At 39.9% G+C, this 21,621-nt stretch overlaps 1 protein-coding gene and 1 non-coding gene across 2 annotated transcripts in view; one reads left to right on the top strand and one right to left on the bottom strand.

The window, feature by feature from the left end:
- The window catches only part of CHRNA5 (cholinergic receptor nicotinic alpha 5 subunit), a 52,040-nt gene that overhangs the window by 10,542 nt on the left and 19,877 nt on the right, over positions 1-21,621 (bottom strand). The window contains exon 2 of the mRNA XM_060095128.1: positions 2,693-2,844. Within this exon, the coding sequence (XP_059951111.1) occupies positions 2,693-2,844 (152 nt within the window). The remainder of the gene's footprint in view (positions 1-2,692; positions 2,845-21,621) is intronic.
- LOC132489500 (small nucleolar RNA SNORD116) lies at positions 18,286-18,378 on the top strand. The gene has a single exon (XR_009531910.1). It is a non-coding gene; the product is annotated as a small nucleolar RNA SNORD116 (small nucleolar RNA).

Below are 21,621 nucleotides of genomic sequence, written 5' to 3'. Positions count from 1 at the left end.
AACCCACTGAGAAGCAATTCAGTGAAGCTACTATCAATGTCCAGGGCCCTTGACCCTCATCTTCCTTGACTCCAGTCCTCCTCCCCTCTCATTGTCACTGACCGTATATTTTCTGGGCCCTTCTCTCAAGAAGAAGCCCTTCCTCAATGTCTCTGCTTGGCTAACCCTTGCTTCTATCACTTTCTATGAATGTTCTTCAAGGATCAGGCTCCTGCTCTCTCTGCTTTATAACTGCATCAATTCAAAGTTTTCAACAATCACCCCCAGGCCAGCAATTCCAAACTGACATCCTCAGCCTCATCTCTCACCTCAGAGCCAGTCTTGACCTTCCAAGGGCCTCAGTGAACATTTTCTTTTGAATGTACCACAATGACCTCATACCAAAAGCAAACCCATTGTCTTTTCTGCCCTGCCCCCATAACAACCAATTTTCTCTTTCAAATTGGTTACCCTTCTAACCACCTAGGCTTCAAAATAAGACACCTCCCTCCATATTCAGTGGTCAAGTCCTGTTCCTTCTTATATTTGGTCTAACTTGCCTCTCAAGCTTCTTTCACTCTTTGAAGCCACGTATTTAACTATCTTATTGATCCTCTTAAAGTACTGCTTTTACCATGTCTGTTACCCATCAGATCTCTCATTCATTCAGCATTTACTACATGCCAGACACCATGCTAGGCTCTGGGACAGGCACAAGGACTAAAGCTCACTCTGCTTTGAGGCGGCCCTGCCAGCACATGAGTGCCAGTCAGTGTAACTGGAACAGAAGAGAGACTGTCTTAGGAAGTTTGGATTTCAGAGTCTGACAGATGAATTTGGCCTTGAAGGATAAATGGCTTGTGCTGAGAAGGAAAGTTCTCCAAACAGAAGCAACGGCAGGGGCAAAGGCACAGTGGCACACAGGCATCACTCCTCACCTCCTCTACCATCCAGTCAGATCATCAATCTAAACAGCTGAACAAAAAGGCTCAGTATCGCTTATGTACCTGTGATTATACTGTTCCTTGTTATTAAAGTTCTTTCCTCTCTGCATGCCAGATCCTACACTTAGCACAAACCCAGCTCAAGTGCCACTTCTTCTACCCAGGCTTCTTTGATAATCTCAGTCATCAAGATCTGAAATCCCAGATCTCTGTGACATCACGGTTTAGTACTGCAGCATTCTACACTTACTCCATTTACATGCTGACAGTCCCAGCTAGAAAGAAAAATTGAAAGCAAGCCCTACTAACTTACTTCCTACTTCGCTATGTTTAATTTATATTTAAAATCTTCCTGTATTGCCTAGCAAAGGATCAAGCACAGAGTCCATATTCATTGATCATTCTGGAAGCAATTAGGTTACATATATCAGTCAACAGACTTCAAAAATGTATATCCTTCGATTTATCACCTTTCTTAAGGAAAGGAGAAATTCAAACATTTATGTACAAATATTCATCATTGTCCTTTATAATAGGAAAAATTGGGAACAAACTTCTGCCAACAATAAGAGAATGTTTAAATAAATTATAAATGAGATATAGCCATTAAAAATTACATTTGAAGATTATGTAATAACATAAGAAAATGTTCATCATGTAACAATAGGGGAAAAAGCAGTAATCAAAATTATATCTAAAATAATATTTCAATTTTGTAACATATTCACAAAGAAAAAACTGGCAAGAAACACAACAAAATGTTACCAATGGTCATTTCTGGGTGGTAGAATTACAGTCAAGTTTTATTTTCTTATTTGTATTTTTTTGAACTTTCTAAACTCTTTCCAAAAATCATGCATTGCTTCTCTAATCAGAAAATAAAGGCACACCTATAAATGTTATCTATATCCATCCATACATACACACACACATATTTGACTATTCTGGGAACACAACAGGGAAACAATTATTGATTGACATGATCAGAAAAAGAAGAAACTAGTTTTTTTTTTTTTTTTTTTTCCTTTTTTGCGTTATGTGGGCCTCTCACTGTTGTGGCCTCTCCCGCTGCGGAGCACAGGCTCCGGACGCGCAGGCCCAGCGGCCACGGCTCACGGGCCCAGCCGCTCCGCGGCACATGGGATCCTCCCAGACCGGGGCACGAACCCGTATCCCCTGCATCGGCAGGCGGACTCTCAACCACTGCGCCACCAGGGAGGCCCAAGAAACTAGTTTTAAAATTAGTGTGAACCTTTTAGTTTAAAATAGAAATAATCTCTTGACAATAAGAACAAGTTACGATGGGGAATTTACTACCTGGTAAATGTCACATGGAAAAACCCAAGAAATGTTTTAAGTGTGATACTGAGGCAATGATCTGTTGAGATCCCTTTTCGGTCCTAAAAATCTACAACTCTAACTCTTGGTTTTTTTTCTTTAAAAATTTTTGACTTTTTGGTCAGATTTTTTAACACATTTAAGGAGAAACTTCCATATAAAGGGTTTAATATCTTTGAATTTATTAAAAAATAGACCTATTTTAATTACCAAATGAGATAAAATGATTTCTAAACTACACAAGATTATATAAACATACAGTATTCCTATGTCTGTGGTGCAATAATTGTTTTTCCCTGGTGAGTTCCTGGAGGAAAAGGACTATGTTCATTCACCTTTGTAATCTTTGCAGCCGAGCACGGTGCCTGGGCACACAACAGGCTCTCCATAGATCTGTGTGAAATTGAATATGGAATGATATGCACACCTACCACATCCACTAATTGAGATATTGCAAGGCCAAACTTTATTTTTATTTTGTCATTCAGGTGTTCCACTGGACGAACCCATCTCTCGTAGTTTTGAAATAAATCCTTAAACAAACTATCTTCATGTTTGGCGACAAAGGATGGTTCAGCTAATCCTGTATAACAAATTTTTAAAAGTTAGTGAATTGGCTTCTCTCCCACCAAATACCTCTACTTTAAAAAAGTTTTGCATTACTAATGAACCAAAGTATTATTTAGGCTATTGTCAAAGGCGATTTTAAAATGTTTGTGATCAATAAGGGACACTCTGGTTCAGATATATTTCTTAGTTAAATCAGATTATTCACATGGAAATATGCTGAATTCCGAAAGAAGCACTCAGTACTTAACACAGAGTAATTTAAAATCTAAGTAACAAAAGCTTTTAAATTACCAGGGCTAGGGGGTTGCTTGTCATAAAATTCCAAACCTAGAAAACAGACATATTAAAGTTTATTGATCAATTATAAATGTAAAATAAACATGCTTTAATTTACATACTTTTAATATACAAATATATAAATATTGAACAAATTATTTAGATTTGTCATACATTTCTTTGTTATACATTTGTATACAATTACCTTAGGGCCTAAGATTTAAAAAAAAAAAAAAGATAAAATTTGCCAGGTGCAAAGGTCAGTGGTATTTTAGCACAAAACCTTAATGGTGCACTCAAATTCTACTTAGAGGTCATGTTTCTTTAGCTGGTTCTAAATGTTTTAAGTTTATACTGCTCAAAAACCTCAAAATATTAAGAGGGAGATGATCCAATGCATTCCCTCACTTCACAAATGAGGATATATGACCAGAAAGGCCAGTGCTACAGAGCTCATCAGTGGCAGAGCTCTGAAGGCCTCCCCTCTACCTTTTGCTCTTTCCACCCTAACATCTTCCACCTTGTGACAACTTTCTAAAAGAGCTTAATATCACATGCTGGTACCTCAAGCCCACACCAGTGTTTGTTCATTCATTCATTCAACAAAACATTTAACAGAATGTGCCTTGTATCAGGCACCATGCCAGATGCTGGAAATACACTGGTAATCAAAGACAGCATCCACATTTACAGCCCAGTAGTAAGGACTGGCTCCGAAAATGTGATACTGTATATAAGCTAAATTCTATAGAAACTGAATCAAACTAAAAAATTATATTTTAAAAGTTGTTATGAGGACTTCCCTGGTGGTGCAGTGGTTAAGAATCCGCTTGACAATTCAGGGGACGAAGCTTGGGGCCCTGGTTCAAGATCCCACATGCCATGGAGCAACTAAGCCTGTGTGCCACAACTACTGAATTTGCACTCTAGAGTCCACTCTAGAGCCCACAACTACTGAGCTCACGTGCCACAACTACTGAAGCGCACACACCTAGAGCCCGTGCTCTGCAACAAGAGAAGCCACCACAATAAGAAGCCCGCGCACCACAACGAAGACTAGCCCCTGCTTGCCGCAACTAGAGAAAGCCAGTGCACAGCAGTGAAGACCCAATGCAGCCAAAAATAAATAAATTTATATATATTAAAAAAAAAGTTGTTGTGAATAGTTAACATGTGCTCATCCTACTCAAAATAAATACTTTAAATCAATCACTTTCAACCTAGGTTCCTTGGAATCCAGGGGCATTTATACTATACTGTTCTCATTTATATCATACTGTTCTGCATTATTTTTCAATTATGTCACATAAGACTTGGGTCACCAAAGAAACCAATATCCTGGAACGTAGGAATCATTTCTTTAGTTTGGCATTCCTAAAGTATAATACTTAGTATTGATCACAGTAGTTACTTAAGAGTAGTTTTTCTTCCCTCACTGCTTAAAGAGGAAATGAGGGGAGATTGGTTCAAGATGGCGGAGTAGAAGGACGTGCTCTCACTCCCTCCTGCAAGAGGACCAGAATCACAACTAACTGCTGAACAATCATGAACAGGAAGACACTGGAACTCACCAAAAAAGATACCCCACATCCAAAGACAAAGGAGAAGCCACAATGAGATGGTAGGAGGGGCGCAATCACAATAAAATCAAATCCCATAACTGCTGGGTGGGTGACCCACAAAATAGAGAACACTTACACCACAGAAGTCCACCCACTGGAGTGAAGGTTCTGAGCCCCATGTCAGGCTTCCCAACCTGGAGGTCCAGCAATGGGAGGAGGAATTCCTAGAGAATCAAACTTTGAAGGCTAGCAGGAATTGATTGCAGGACTTCAACAGGACTGGGGGAAACAGAGACTCCACTCTTGGAGGGCACACACAAAGTAGTGTGCACATCAGGACCGAGGGGAAGGAGCAGTGACCCCATAGGAGACTGAACCAGACCCACCTGCTGGTGTTAGAGGGTATCCCGCAGAGGCGGGGGGTGGCTGTGGCTCACCGTGAGGACAAGGACACTGGCAGCAGAAGTTCTGGTAAATACTCCTTGGCGTGAGCCCTCCCAGGGTCTGCCATTAGCCCCACCAAAGAGCCTGCATAGGCTCCAGTGTTGGGTCGCCTCAGGCCAAACAAGCAACAAGCAGGGAACCCAGCCCCACCCATCAGCAGACAAGCAGATTAAAGTTTTACTGAGCTCTGCCCACAGCAACAGCCAGCTCTACCCACCACCAGTCCCTCCCATCAGAAAACTTGCACAAGCCTCTTAGATAGCCTCATCCACCAGAGGGCAGAGAGCAGAAGCAAGAAGAATTACAATCCTGCAGCCTGTGGAACAAAAACCACATTCACAGAAAGATAGACAAGATGAAAAGGCAGAGAGCTACGTACCAGATGAAGGAACAAGACAAAACCCCAGAAAAACAACTACATGAAGTGGAGATAGGCAACCTTCCAGAAAAAGAATTCAGAATAATGATAGTGAAGATGATCCAGGACCTTGGAAATAGAATGGAGGCAAAGATTGACAAGATGCAAGAAATGTTCAACAAAGACTTAGAAGAATTAAAGAACAAATGGAGATGAACAATACAATAACTGAAATGAAAAATACACTAGAAGGGATCAATAGCAGAAAAACTGAGGCAGAAGAATGGATAAGTGAAATGGAAGACACAATTGTGGAATTCACTGGTACGGAACAGAATAAAGAAAAAAGAATGAAAAGAAATGAGGACAGACTAAGAGACCTCTGGGACAACATTAAATGCAAAAACATTCGCATTATAGGGGTCCCAGAAGGAGAAGAGAAAGAGAAAGGACCCAAGAAAATATTTGAAGAGGTTATAGTCGAAAATTTCCCTAACACGGGGAAGGAAATAGCCACTCAAGTCCAGGAAGTGCAGAAAGTCCCATACAGGATAAACCCAAGGAGAAACACACCGAGACAAATAGTAATCAAATTGACAAAAATTAAACACAAAGAAAAACTACTGAAAGCAGCAAGGGAAAAATGACAAATAACATGCAAGGGAACTCCCATAAGGTTAACAGCTGATTTCTCAGCAGAAACTCTACAAGCCAGAAGGGAGTGGCATGATATACATAAAGTGATGAAAGGGAAGAACCTACAACCAAGATTACTCTACCTGGCAAGGATCTCATTCAGGTTTCTTGGAGAAATCAAAAGCTTTACAGACAAGCAAAAGCTAAGAGAATGCAGCACCACCAAAAACTAAGAGAATTCAACACCACCAAAGCTCTACAACAAATGCTAAAGGAACTTCTCTAAGTGGGAAACAAAAGAGAAGAAAAGGACCTACAAAAACAAACCCAAAACAATTAAGAAAATTGTAATAGGAACATACATATCGATAATTATCTTAAACGTGATGGATTAAATGCTCCAACCAAAAGACACAGGTTTGCTGAACGGATACAAAAACAACACCCATCTATATGCTGTCTACAAGAGACCCACTTCAGACCTATGGACACATACAGACTGAAAATAAAGGGATGAAAAAAGATATTCCATGCAAATGGAAATCAAAAGAAAGCTGGAGTAGCAATACTCATATCAGATAAAATAGACTTTAAAATAAAGAATGTTACAAGAGACAAGGAAAGACACTAAATGATCAAGGGATCACTCCAAGAAGAAGATATAGCAATTATAAATATATATGCACCCAACATAGGAGCACCTCAATATATAAGGCAACTGCTAACAGTTATAAAAGAGGAAATCGACAGTAACACAATAATAGTGGGGGACTTTAACACCTCACTTACACCAATGGACAGATCATCCAAACAGAAAATTAATAAGGAAACACAAGCTTTAAATGACACAATAGACCAGATAGATTTAATTGCTATTTATAGGACATTTCATCCAAAAACAGCAGATTACACCTTCTTCTCAAGTGCACATGGAACATTCTCCAGGATAGATCATATCATGGGTCACAAATCAAGGCTTAGTGAATTTAAGAAAATTGAAATCATATCAAGCAACTTTTCTGACCACAATGCTATGAGATTAGAAATCAGTTACAGGGAAAAACCCATAAAAAACACAAACACATGGAGGCTAAACAATACGTTACTAAGTAACCAAGAGATCACTGAAGAAATCAAAGAGGAAATTAAAAAAAACCTAGAGACAAATGACAATGAAAACACAATGATCCAAAACCTATGGGATGCAGCAAAAGCAGTTCTAAGAGGGAAATTTATAGCAGTACAATCCTACCTCAAGAAACAACAAACATCTCAAATAAACCATCTAACCTTACACCTAAAGGAACTAGAGAAAGAAGAACAAACAAAACACAAAATTAGTAGAAGGAAAGAAACCATAAAGATCAGAGCAGAAATAAATGAAATAGAAACAAAGAAAACAATAGCAAAGATCAATAAAACTAAAAGCTGGTTCTCTGAGAAGATAAACAAAATTGATAAACCTTTAGCCAGACTCCTCAAGAAAAGGAGGGAGAGGACTCAAATCAATAAAATTAGAAATGAAAAAGGAGAAGTTACAACAGAAACTGCAGAAATACAAAGCATCCTAAGAGACTACTACAAGCAACTCTATGCCAATAAAATGGACAACCTGGAAGAAATGGACAAATTCCTAGAAAGGTATAACCTTCCAACACTGAACCAGGAAGAAACAGAAACTATGAACAGACCAATCACAAGTAATGAAATTGAAACTGTGATTAAAAATCTTCCAACAAACAAAAGTCCAGGACCAGATGGCTTCACAGGGGAATTCTACCAAACATTTAGAGAAGAGCTAACACCTATCCTTCTCAAACTCTTCCAAAAAAATGCAGATGAAGGAACACTCCCAAACTCATTCTCTGAGGCCACCATCACCCTGATAGCGAAACCAAAGATACTACCAAGAAAGAAAATTACAGACCAATATCACTGATGAATATAGATGCAAAAATCCTCAACAAAATACTGGCAAACAGAATCCAACAACACATTAAAAGGATCATACACCATGATCAAGTGGGATTTATCCCAGGGATGCAAGGATTCTTCAGTATGCGCAAATCAATCAATGTGATACACCATATTAACAAATTGAAGAATAAAAACCATATGATCATCTCAATAGATGCAGAAAAAACTTCTGACAAAATTCAACAACCATTTATGATAAAAACTCTCCAGAAAGTGTGCATAGGGGGAACCTACCTCAACATAATAAAGGCCATGTACGACAAACCCACAGCAAACATCATTCTCAATGGTGAAAAACTGAAAGCATTTCCTCTAAGATCAGGAACAAGACAAGGATGTCCACTCTCACCACTATTAATCAACATAGTTTTGGAAGTCCTAGCCATGGCAATCAGAGAAGAAAAAGAAATAAAAGGAATACAAATTGGAAAAGAAGAAGTAAAACTGTCACTGTTTGCAGATGACATGATACAATACACAGAGAATCCTAAAGATGCTACCAGAAAACTACTAGAGCTAATCAATGAATTTGGTAAAGTTGCAGGATACAAAATTAATGCACAGAAATCCTCTTGCATTCCTGTACACTAATGATGAAAAATCTGAAAGAGAAATTAAGGAAACACTCCCATTTACCACTGCAACAAAAAGAATAAAATGCCTAGGAATAAACCTACCTAGGGAGACAAAAGACCTGTATGCAGAAAAGTATAAGACACTGATGAAAGAAATTAAAGATGATATAAACAGATGGACAGACATACCATGTTCTTGGGTTGGAAGAATCAATAATGTGAAAATGACTATACTACCCAAAGCAATCTACAGATTCAATCCAATCCCTATCAAATTACCAATGGCAGTTTTTACAGAACTAGAACAAAAAATCTTAAAATTTGTATGGAGACACAAAACACCCCGAATAGCCAAAGTGGTCTTGAGGGAAAAAAAAAACAGAGCTGGAGGAATCAGACTCCCTGACTTCAGACTATACAACAAAGCTACAGTAATCAAGACAATATGGTACTGGCACAAGAACAGAAATATAGATCAATACAACAGGATAGAAAGCCCAGAGATAAACCCATGCACCTATGGTCAACTAATCTTTGACAAAGGAGGCAGGATATACAATGGAGAAAAGACAGCCTCTTCAATAAGTGGTGCTTGGAAAACTGGACAGGTACATGTAAAAGAATGAAATTAGAACACTCCCTAACACCATACACAAAAATAAACTCAAAATGGATTAAAGACCTAAATGTAAGACCGGACACTATAAAATTCTTAGAGGAAAACATAAGAAGAACACTCTTTGACTTAAATGACAGCAAGATCTTTTTGATCCACCTCCTAGAGTAATGGAAATAAAAACAAAAATAATCAAGTGGGACCTAATGAAACTTAAAAGCTTTTGCTCAGCAAAAGGAACTACAAGCAATACAAAAAGACAACCCTCAGAATGGGAGAAAACTTTTGCAAACGAATCAATGGACAAAGGATTAATCTCCAAAATATATAAACAGCTCATGCAGCTCCATATTAAAAAAACAAACAACCAATCCAAAAATGGGCAGAAGACCTAAATAGACATTTCTCCAAAGAGACGTCTTAGCCGTACAGATGGCCAAGAAGCACATGAAAAGCTGCTCAACATCACTAATTATTAGAGAAATGCAAATCAAAACTACAATGAGGCATTATCTCACACCAGTTAGAATGGGCATCATCAGAACATCTACAAACAACAAATGCTGGAGAGGGTGTGGAGAAAAGGGAACCCTCTTGCACTGTTGGTGGGAATGTAAATTGGTACAGCCACTATGGAGAACAGTATGGAGGTTCCTTAAAAAACTAAAAATAGAATTACCATATGATCCAGCAATCCCACTACTGGGCATATACCCTGAGAAAATCATAATTCAAAAAGACACATGCACCCCAATGTTCATTGCAGCACTATTTACAACAGCCAGGACATGGAAGCAACCTAAACGCCCATCGACAGATGAACGATTAAAGAAGATGTGGTACATATATACAATGGAATATTATTCAGCCATAAAAAGGAACGAAATTGAGTCATTTGTAGAGCCGTGGATGGATCTAGAGACTGTCATGCAGAGTGAAGTAAGTCAGAAAGAGAAAAACAAATATTGTATATTAACACATGTATGTGGAACGTAGAAAAATGGTACAGATGAACCGGTTTGCAGGGCAGAAATTGAGACACAGATGTAGTGAACAAACGTATAGATACCAATGGTGGAAAGTGGTGGGGGTGGGTGGTGGTATGATGAATTGGGAGATTGGGATTGACATATATAAACTAATATGTATAAAATGGATAACTAATAAGAACCTGCTGTATAAAAAAATTAAGGAAATAAAATTTAAAAAAAAGAGGGAACCAGGAGAAAGTTTTTGTAAATCATACATCTGACAAGGGACTTGTATAATAAAAGACCCAACAACCTAATCAACCCAATTTAAAAATAGGTAAGTTATCTAAAAGAAGAAAGGCCAACAAGTACATGAAAAGATGTTCAAAACCTTTAGCCATCAGGAAGATACAAATCAAAACCATGAGATACCACATCATACGCACTAAGATGCCTATAATAAATAACACAGATAATAACGAGTGCTGGTAAACATATGGAGAAATTGGGACACTCATACACTGCTAGTGGGGATGTAAAATGGTATTGTTGCTTTGGAAAACAGTCTGGCAGTTCCTAAAGAGCTAAAGGGTGACCAAAGACCTAGCAATTCCACTCCTAGGTATATACTCACGAGACATGAAAACTGACATCCATACAAAAACTTGTATATGAATGTTCATAGCAGCATTATTCATAATAGCCAAAAAGTAGAAACAACGCAAATGCCCAGCAAACGATAAATGGATAAAACATAGTATATCTAATGGAATATTATTTGGACATAAAATGAGTGAATTACTGATGCATGCTAGAACTCAGATGAACCTTGAAAACATTATGCTAATAAAAGAAGCCTGTCACAAAAGACCACATATTATATGATTCCATTTACATGAAATATCCAGAATAGGCAAATCTATAGAAACAGAAAGCAGATTTTTGATTGCCTAGAGAGGGAGTGCTTTGGGGGGGATATGAAAATGTTCTAAAATCAACTGTGGTGATGGCTACATGTGAATATAGTAAAATCCACTGAATTATACACTTTAAATAGATGAATTATATGGTATGTAAATTGTATCTCAATAAAGCTGTTATTAAAAGAGAACCTCTTTATGACTAACTAATGACTGAGAAATATATGTACAAATATAGTAGTAAATCAGAATTGAGAAAATATAACAAACAGTATAGGTATAAACTTTAGAAAAGCTATTTGAACAATTACCCTATAAGAGTTCTTAATAAACATAAAACTTAATGTGCAATGCCACTGCATTTACTTTCCTTATTTCTTTTTGATGTTTTATAACTTTCCCAGGAATAGACTATTTTTTAAAAATTAAGACTTTGTTTCTCCCAACAAACAAAAGTCCAGGACCAAACAAGCACTTCACTGGTGAATTCTATCAAACATTTAAAGAAGAATTAATACCAGTCCTTCTCAAACGCTTCCAAAAAATAGGAAGGAACAATTCCAAACTCATTTTACAAGGCAAACACTACCCTGATACCAAAATCAGACAAGGATGCCACAAGAAAAGAAAATAACAGACTAATATCCCTGATGAACATAGATGCAAAAATCCTCAACAAGATATTAGCAAACCAAATTTAACAATACATTTAAACAATCATACACTATGGTCAAGCGGGATTTATTCAAGGGATGCAAGGATGATTCAATATCCAGAAGTCAATCAGTGTGATACACATTAACAAAATGAAGGATAAAAATCATATGGTTGACACAGATGTAGAGAACAAATGTATGGACACCAAGAGGGGAAAGCGGGGTGTTGGGTGGTGCTGGTGGGATGAACTGGGAGATTGGGATTGACATATATACGCTAATATGTATAAAATAGATAACTAATAAGAACCTGCTGAATAAAAATATCATTCAAAATAATCATATGGTCATCTCAATAGATGCAGAAAAGCATTTGACAAAATTTGGCATCCGTTGGTGATTAAAAACTCTCAACAAAGCAGATATAGAGGGTACATACCTCAACATAATAAAGGCCACATACAACAAGTCCATAGCTAACATCATACTCAATGGTGAAAAGCTGAAAGCTTTTCTTCTAAGATCAGGAACAAGACAAGGATGCCCATTCTCACCACTTTTATTCAACATAGTATTGGAAATCCTAGCAAGAGTAATTAAGCAAGGAAAAGAGATAAAAGGCATCCAAATAGGAGAAGAAGAAGTAAAACTGTCACTATTTGCAGATGACATGATATTATACAGAGAGAAAACCCTAAAGACTCCATCAAATAACTTTTAGAATAAAGGAATTCAGTTTAAAGTTGCAGGATACAAAATGAATATACAAAAATCTGTTGCTTTTGTATACACTAATAACAAACTATCAGAAAGAGAAGTTAAGAAAATAATCCCATTTACAGTTGCATCAAAAAGAAAAAGATACCTAGGAATAAATTTAACCAAGGAGGTGACAAACCTGTAGAATAAAAGCTATAAGACATTGATGAAAGAAATTGAAGAAGACACAAATAAAGAGAGAGATATACTATGCTCACGGATTAGAAGAATTAGTATTGTTAAAATGTCCACACTGCCCAAAGCAATGTACAGATTCAATACAATCTCTATCAAAATTCCAATGGCATTTTTCACAGAAATAGAATACACAATCCTAAAATTTGTATGGAAACACCAAAGACTCCAAATAGCCAAAAGAATCTTGAGAAAGAACAAAGCTGATGGGATCACGTTCCCTGGTTTCAAACTACATTACAAAGCTATAACAATCAAAACAGTATGGTATTGTCATACAAACAGACACATAGATCAACGGAACAGAATAGAGATCCCACAAATAAACCTACACATATATGGTCAACTTATTTATGATAAAGGAGATAAGAATATACAATGGGTTATAAAATGAATAAGTCACAGGGATGTAATATGCTGCACAGGGAACATAGTCAATACCTTTATATGGTGTGTAATCTATAAAAATATTGAATCAGTACATTGTACACCTGAAACTAATATAATATTGTAAGTCAACTATACTTCAATTTTAAAAATGTATATAGATAGATAGATATACACAATGGGGAAAGGACAGCCTCTTCAATAAATGGTCCTGGGGAAACTGGACAGACATTTGCAAAAGAAAGAAACTGGACCACTATCTTACACCATACACAAAAAAATTAATGCAAAATGGGTTAAAGACTTGAACATAAGACCTGAAACCATAAAACTAGAGGAAAACATAGTCAGTAAGCTCCTTGACATTGGTCTTGGTGATGATTCTTTGGATTTGACACCAAAAGCAAAGCCAACAAAAGCGAAAATAAGCAAGTGGAACTACATCAAACTAAAAAGCTTCTACATAGCAAAGAAAACTACCAACAAAATGAAAAGGCAACCTACAGAATGGGAGAAATTATTTGCAAATCATATATCTGATAAGGGGTTAATATCCAAAATATATAAAGAACACATACAATTCAATGGCAAAAAAAAACCCACACAATCCAATTAACAAATGGGCAGAGGATCTGAATAAACACTTTTACAAAGAAGATAAACAGCTGGCCAACAGGTACATGAAAAGGTACTGAGAAGCACTGGTGAGGATGTAGAGAAAAGGGAACCCTTGTGCACTATTGGTGGGAATGTAAATCAGTACAGCCACTATGGAAAACAGTATAGATGCTCCTCAAAAAATTAAAAATATAACTATCATGTGATCCAGCAATTCTACTTCAGGGGCTTTACCCAAGGAAAACAAAAACACTAATCGAAAAGATATATGTAACCCAGGTTCACTGCAGCATTACTTACAATAGCTAAAATATGGAAACAACCTCAGTGTCCACCAATGGATGAATAAAGAAAATGTGATATATACACACACACACACACATAATATGTGCGTGTGCGTGTGTACACACACACACAATGGAATGTTATTCAAGCATCAAAAAGAAGGAAATCCTGCCATTTGCGACAACATGGATGGACCTTGAGGGCATTATGCTAAGTGAAATAAGTCAGACAGAGAAAGACAAATACTATATGATTTCACTTATACGTGGAATCTTTAAAATAGGAAAAAAAAAACCCAGTTCATAGATACAGAGGAACAGGGAGTGGGGGGTGGGAGAAATGGGTGAAGGGGCTCAAAAGGTAAAAAATTCCCGTTATAAAATAAGTCATGGGGATGTAATGTACAGCATGGTGACTGTAGTTAATAAAATCATGTTACATATTTGAAAGTTGCTAACAGAGTAAATCTTGAAAGTTCTCATCACAAGAAAAAAATTTGTAACTCTGTATGGTGGTGGATGTTAACCAGACTTACTATGGTGATCATAAACAATTTTTTAAAATAATACCTTTTAGAGAAGTTTGAGGTTCATAGCAAATCTGAGGGGAAGGTACAGAGATTTTTATATACCCTGCCCCCTCCACATGCATAGCCTCCCCCATTATCAACATCCCCACCAGAGCAGAACATTCCTCGCAACTGATGAACCTACACTGATATATCATTATCACCAAAATCTATAGTTTACATTACAATTGCCTCTTGATGTTATATATTCTATGGGTTTGGGCAAATTTACGATGGCATGAACCCACCATTATGGCATCCTACAGTATTTCCACTGCCCTAAACATCCTCTGTGCTCTGACTATTCATCTCTCCCCCTTCAACCCCTGGCAATCACTGAATTTTTTACTGTCTCCATGGTTTTGCCTTTAATAGTCTATTTTGATAACAATTTTAATAATAGATTATGGTACTTGAATGGTCTGAATGTTTGTTTCTTCCCAAACTTCTTGTTGAAATCCTAACCTCCAGAGGTTATGGTATTGGTAGGTAGGGCCTTTGGGAGGTGCTTCAGTCATGAGGGTGCAGTCCTCATGAACAGGGCTAGAGCCTTATAAAAAGGCTCCAGAGAGCTCCCTAGCACATTCTGTCATAAGAGGACACAACAAGAAGTCTGAGACCTGGAAGAGGGCCCTCATCCAACCACACTGATCTCAGACTTCCAGCCCCCAGAAGTGTGAGAAATAAATTCCTGTCATGTATAAGCTACTCAGTGTGTGGCATTTTGCTATAGCAGCCCAAATGGACTAAGCCAGCATTTGAGTAATATCAACTGCACATTTTTTTCTTTGTAAACCTCAACAGTACATTTTTAAAGTGTCAACAGCAAATGTGCGAACATCCTTTATAAGTGAAGAGACTAAAGTTCTGAAAGGATGTCATTTGCCCAGGCTCATACAGCAAAAGGCTGGGAAGCTGACTTGTCACAAGGCTTTGAAGCCAGGTTTGTCACCCAAGTCCATGGTTTTTCCATATCAAGTGATTCCACCTTTATAGGTTAAGTGCCAGTTAATCACAGAACTCTAATTGCAACCCAGATCAATCCTCTTTCCCCTTACTCAGTAGGCTTCTTGAGGTTATGGAAAATGAGAGAGAATAGGGGACTCTTTATGCATTTAAATGTTAAGCACTAACATATATAACAATATAGAGAAACATATTTATTTTTCTTAGTCATATATGTGATCCCTCCCCTGGGAGAGGCTTTCCTAATACCAATGGTCCTAGGATAAAAGAAGAATCTGCTGCTCTCAAACACTGGTGATAGAAATGTAAAGTGTTACTGCCTTTTGGAAAAGTAATATTGTAACATTTTAATCTTGCAAAATTTATCAAAAAATAAAAGTATATATTCCCTTGATTCAGCAACCCCACACCTAACTCCCATAGCAATAAAAGCACCAGTACATAATGACATATGCACAAGAATGTTTACCACAGTAAACACTGTAGCAAAAATCTGGAAACAAAACAAACAATGAGAGTATAACATATCCATTACATGAAATATTATGAAGTCATTAAAAGGCTTACAGGACAAAGGTGCCAGGACCACTCAATGTGGGAAAGGACCGTTTCTTCAACAAATAGTGTTGGGAAAACTGGTTAGCCACATGTCAAAGAATTAAGTTGGATGCTTACCTAACACCATATACAAAAATCAGCTAAAAATGGATTAAAGACTTAATTTTAAGGCCCAAAACCATAAAACTCCAAGAAGAAAACATAGGGGAAAAGCTTCATGATACTGGATTTGGCAATGATTTCTTGGAAATGACACCAAAGCACAAGCAATACAAACAAAAATAGGCAAATGAGACTATATCTAACTTAAAAACTTCTGTACATCAAAGGATGTAATCAATTTTCTAAACAAGTATATACAAAATCTTTATAAATTCACATATTTCTCCAAAAGTGTACAAGCAGTCTCAATTCATTGGGACAAAAATAAATATTTGTGTTCTCCACAGGTCACTGAATGAAGTCTTTGTACAGTTCAGGGAAGCTATGGATAGAAACTGAGCTAGGTTTGAAAAACAATACTGTGTCATGTAAAAACAACAATTCACAGCTGCCGTGGACAGCCACTTGCTCCCTTTCAGGGTTCCAGGTCCCCTTGCGTGGCAGAGGTCTTCCATTTGAAGTCTTTCTGTGGTCCTCGTGGACAGTGCCTTGGATCTCTGTGAGGTCCTCAGTAGTGTCCTCTGTTGGAGGAGAGCTGCCAGGATGCATGGGGTGGGGTCGCCGTCATCAAAGCGGACATGCTTGCTGTCTTCCCTGGTGCTCAGTGTCCGCGTGTTTGCATGGCATCTGTGGCTTTCAGTTGGGTTGAGTTGCCCTGCGAGCAGGAGGAGGGCACATGGGACAAGGCTGTCGAGCATTTGAGTGTTTGAGCATTTCCTCAGGGGTCAGGGCCGCAAATCCCGCCGGCTGGGAAGCTGGCCGAAACGTGGCCGGGAAGGTGGCCTAGTTTCCGCCGTGGGGTTTGACCCTGGGTCATGGTTGCTGAAGACCACTGCTTCCTGTGGTCGGCGTCCCTACGGGTACCCGGAAGGTGATCTGGCCTAGTTGGCCTGAAGTGGCACCTGGACTGAATTCCTTTGGCCCCCTGAGAGGAAGACAGGCTGCATCTTGCCTGTAGCCAGCTGCAGGGCGGTGTCAGCCTGCTCATGGGAGGCCCCCTTGTTCCTGGAAGCGCTGGGAGTGGCCCCAAGTGCACATCAGATGTGCTAGTAGCTGGCAGGGTCTCCAGGTCCACATAGATGTCATACCCACGGCCAGGAGGCCAGTCCCTCAAGTCTATGTGCTTTGGTCAGAAGGCGGGGCTGCTGGAGAGTGGGAGCCCGTGGCCTATTTCAACAGCCCATCGGGGTCAAAGTTTGCATGCAGCCTCTTGAAGGCGGCTGGGGTCTTTCTCCATTCAGTGGGAGGGTGTGAGGCCAGGGCTCTGTGTATAAGGTGTGGCTTTTACTGTTCGAGGCTCTGCAGAGGAGCAAAGGGACACACAGAGACCAAGACGCAGATACAGAGGCACACAAAGAAACCCGCAAGCACGTCCTCACGCGCAATCACAGACGCACGCACGCGCACACACATACACCCTCTCACACGTGGGCCCACCTACGTGCCTACCTTCCTACAGTTGTGCTGTCAGACATGCATACAGTTCTCCTAAGTGATAGAGGTACTCGGGAAGCAGGTGCAGGGCTCACGCCCAGGTAAATGTTTGCATAAATCGTGTTCTCTGAGGACCCAGGTCCAATTCTGAAGCCTGTGTGATTTCTGTCTACTTCTCAGGTGCACTTGCTGGGCAAGGCTGGCTGTCGGCAAAGACAAGAAGACCTTCGTGTGGTCTGAGGACTGGAGGTGGTAGGGAGACCTGGAAGAAGTGAGGTAGGCCCAGGGTGCCGAGCGTGGCTGTGGATACCTCAGGACGGTAGGCCTTCAAGCACCCCAAGATGTGCCACTGGATATTAGGGTTTCCGCAGATGGGCCCAGTGGCTGCAAGCATGGATTGACCGTTCCTCTTGCTGAGTGGCCTGGGGGCTGTGGATTCCCCAGGCTGTTGGAGTACTCGAGGGTCAATGGCTCCTCCGCGGAGCCACGCAGCCTGCCCTGTCGGGTTCTGCAGCGTCCCAGCATGTGCTCGGATCGATGATGACTCCCTTGTATGCATTCCTTGGAAAATCTGAACAAAATGAGGGAGAACACTCTACCGTCTCCTCATTGAAACTGAGGTCCAAAAAATAAAAATAAAAAAAATAAAAACAACAATTCACAGTTGAACTGAAACACTGTGAATGCATTAATACCTGCCATAAAACAACAATTTATCTAATACAATATTAACGTGCTTGTCATGTAACACAATGTTCATTGCAGCACTATTTACAATAGCCAGGACATGGAAGCAACCTAAGCGTCCATCGACAGATGAATAGATAAAGACCTGGCACATATGTACAATGGAATATTACTCAGCCATAAAAAGAAACGAAATTGAGTTATTTGTAGTGAGGGGGATGGACCTAGAGTCTGTCATACACAGTGAAGCCAGAAAGAGAAAAACAAATATTGTATGCTAACACATATATATGGAATCTAAAAAAAAATATGGTTCTGAAGAACCTAGGGGCAGGACAGGAATAAAGACACAGACGTAGAGAATGGACCTGAGGACAGGGGGAGGGGGAAGGGTAAGCCAGGACGAAGTGAGAGAGTGGCATGGACATATATACACTACCAAATGTAAAATAGATAGCTAGTGGGAAGCAGCCACATAGCACAGGGAGATCAGCTCAGTGCTTTGTGACCACCTAGAGGGGTGGGATAGGGAGGGTGGGAGGGAGAGGAAAGAGGGAGGGGATATGGGGATATATGTATACATATAGCTGATTCACTTTGTTATACAACAGAAACAAACACAACAATGTAAAGCAATCATACTCCAATAAAGATGTTAAAAAAATTAACCTACTTGCTAAATAGGCTTTGATTTATAAGATGCATATATTTCCAAAACTGTTCAACAACTCTACTTATAAATTAATTCACAGGATTCATATAGTTGCTTTTTAGTTTCAAAAGGGTATTAGCAAAAATAATACAAGGAGACCTTCAAGATGGCAGAGGAGTAAGACGTGGAGATCACGTTCCTCTCCACAAATACATCAGAAATACATCTACATGTGGAACAACTCCTACAAAACACCTACTGAACGCTGGCAAAAGACAGACTTCCCCAAAAGCAGGAAACTCCCCACGTACCTGGGTAGGGCAAAAGGAAAAAGAAAAAAAAGAGGCAAAAGAATAGGGACAGGACCTGCATATCTGGGAGGGAGCTGTGAAGGAGGAAAAGTTTCCACACACTAGGAAGCCCCTTCACTGGTGGAGATGGCGGGTGGGCAGGGTCGGGGAAGCTTTGGAGCCACGGAGGAGAGCACAGCAACAGGGGTGCAGAGGGCAAAGCAGAGAGATTCCCGCACAGAGGATCGGTGCTGACCAGCACTCACCAGCCTGAGAAGCCTGTCGGCTCACCTGCCGGGGTGGGTCAGGGCTGGGAGCTGAGGCTTTGGCTTCAGAGTTCAGATCCCAGGGAGAGGACTGGGGTTACCTGTGTGAACACAGCCTGAAGGGGGCTAGTGCGCCACAACTAGCCCAGAGAGAGTCCAGGAAAAAGTCTGGAACTGCCTAAGAGGCAAGAGACCATTGTTTAGGGGTGCGCGAGGAGAAGGGATTCAGAGCACCACATAAATGAGCTCCAGAGACAGGCGTGAGCCACGTCTCTCAGCGCAGACACCAGAGACGGGCATGAAGCGCTAAGTCTGCTGCTGCAGCCACCAAGAAGCCTATGTGCAAGCACAGAGCACTATCCACACCTCCCATCTCGGGAGACTGTACAGCCCGCCACTGCCAGGGTCCCATGATCCAGGGACAACTTCCCCGGGAGAACACACAGCGCGCCTCAGGCTGTTGCAACGTCATGCTGGCCTCTGCCGCCGCAGGCTCGCCCCGCATTCTGTACCCCTCTCTTCCCCTGGCCTGAGCAAGCCAGACCTCCCTAATCAGCTGCTACTTTAACTCTGTCCTGTCTGAGTGAAGAATAGATGACCTCAGGTGACCTAAACGCAGAGGCAGGGCAACATCCAAAGCTGAACCCAAGGAGCTGTGAGAACAAAGAAGAGAAAGGGAAATCTCTCCCAGCAGCCTCAGGAGCAGTGGATTAAATCTCCACAATCAACTTGATATACGCTGCATCTGTGGAATACCTGAATAGACAACGAATCATCCCCAAATTGAGGCGGTGGACTTTGGGAGCAAGTGTAGACTTGGGGTTTGCTTTCTGCATCTAATTTGTTTCTGGTTTTATGTTTATCGTAGTTTAGTATTTAGAGTTTATTATCATTGGTAGATTTGTTTATTGATTTGGTTGCTCTCTTCCTTTTTTATATATATATTTTTTTCCTTTTTCTCTTTTTGTGAGTGTGTATGTGTATGCTTCTTTGTGTGATTCTGTCTGTATAGCTTTGCTTTTACCATTTGTCCTCGGGTTCTGTCTGTCTGTTTTTTTTTGGTGGGGGGGGTTTGTCTTTTTTTAGTATTTTTTTAGCATTTGTTATCGTTGGTGGATTTGTTTTTTGGTTTGGTTGCTCTCTTCTTTATTTTTTTATTACTTTTCAATTTTTTAAATACTTAAAAAATTTTTTTATTTTAAAAACTTTTTTTTTTCTTTCTTTCTTTCTTTTTCCTCCCTTTTCTTCTGAGCCGTCTGGCTGACAGGATCTTGGTGCTCCGGCCGGGTGTCAGGCCTGTGCCTCTGAGGTGGGAGAGCTGAGTTCAGGACATTTGTCAACCAGAGACCTCCCAGCTCCACGTAACATCAAACAGCAAAAGCTCTCCCAGAGATCTCCATCTCAACGCTCAGACCCAGCTCCACTCAACGACCAGCAAGCTACAGTGCTGGACACCCCAAGGCAAACAACTAGCAAGACAGGAACACAAGCCCACCCATTAGCAGAGAGGCTGCCTAAAGTCATAATAAGGTCACAGACACCCCAAAACACACCAAAGGACGTGGTCCTGCCCACAAGAAAGACAAGATCCAGCCTCATCCACCAGAACACAGGCACCAGTCCCCTCCAACATGAAGCCTACACAACCCACTGAAACAAACTTAGCCACTGTGGGCAGACACCAAAAACAACGGGAAATATGAACCTGCAGCCTACAGAAAGGAGACTCCAAACACAGTAAGTTAAGCAAAATGAGAAAACAGAGAAACACACAGCAGATGAAGGAGCAAGGCAAAAACCCACCAGACCAAACAAATGAAGAGGAAACAGGCAGTCTACCTGAAAAAGAATTCAGAGTAATGATAGTAAAGATGATCCAAAATCTTGGAAATAGAATGGAGAAAATATAAGAAACGTTTAACAAGGACCTAGAAGAACTAAAGAGTCAACAAACAACGATGAACAACACAAT

Source organism: Mesoplodon densirostris, chromosome 4, assembly GCF_025265405.1.
Source record: "Mesoplodon densirostris isolate mMesDen1 chromosome 4, mMesDen1 primary haplotype, whole genome shotgun sequence".
NCBI lineage: Eukaryota > Metazoa > Chordata > Mammalia > Artiodactyla > Ziphiidae > Mesoplodon > Mesoplodon densirostris.
This window is presented reverse-complemented; position numbering and strand designations above follow the sequence as displayed.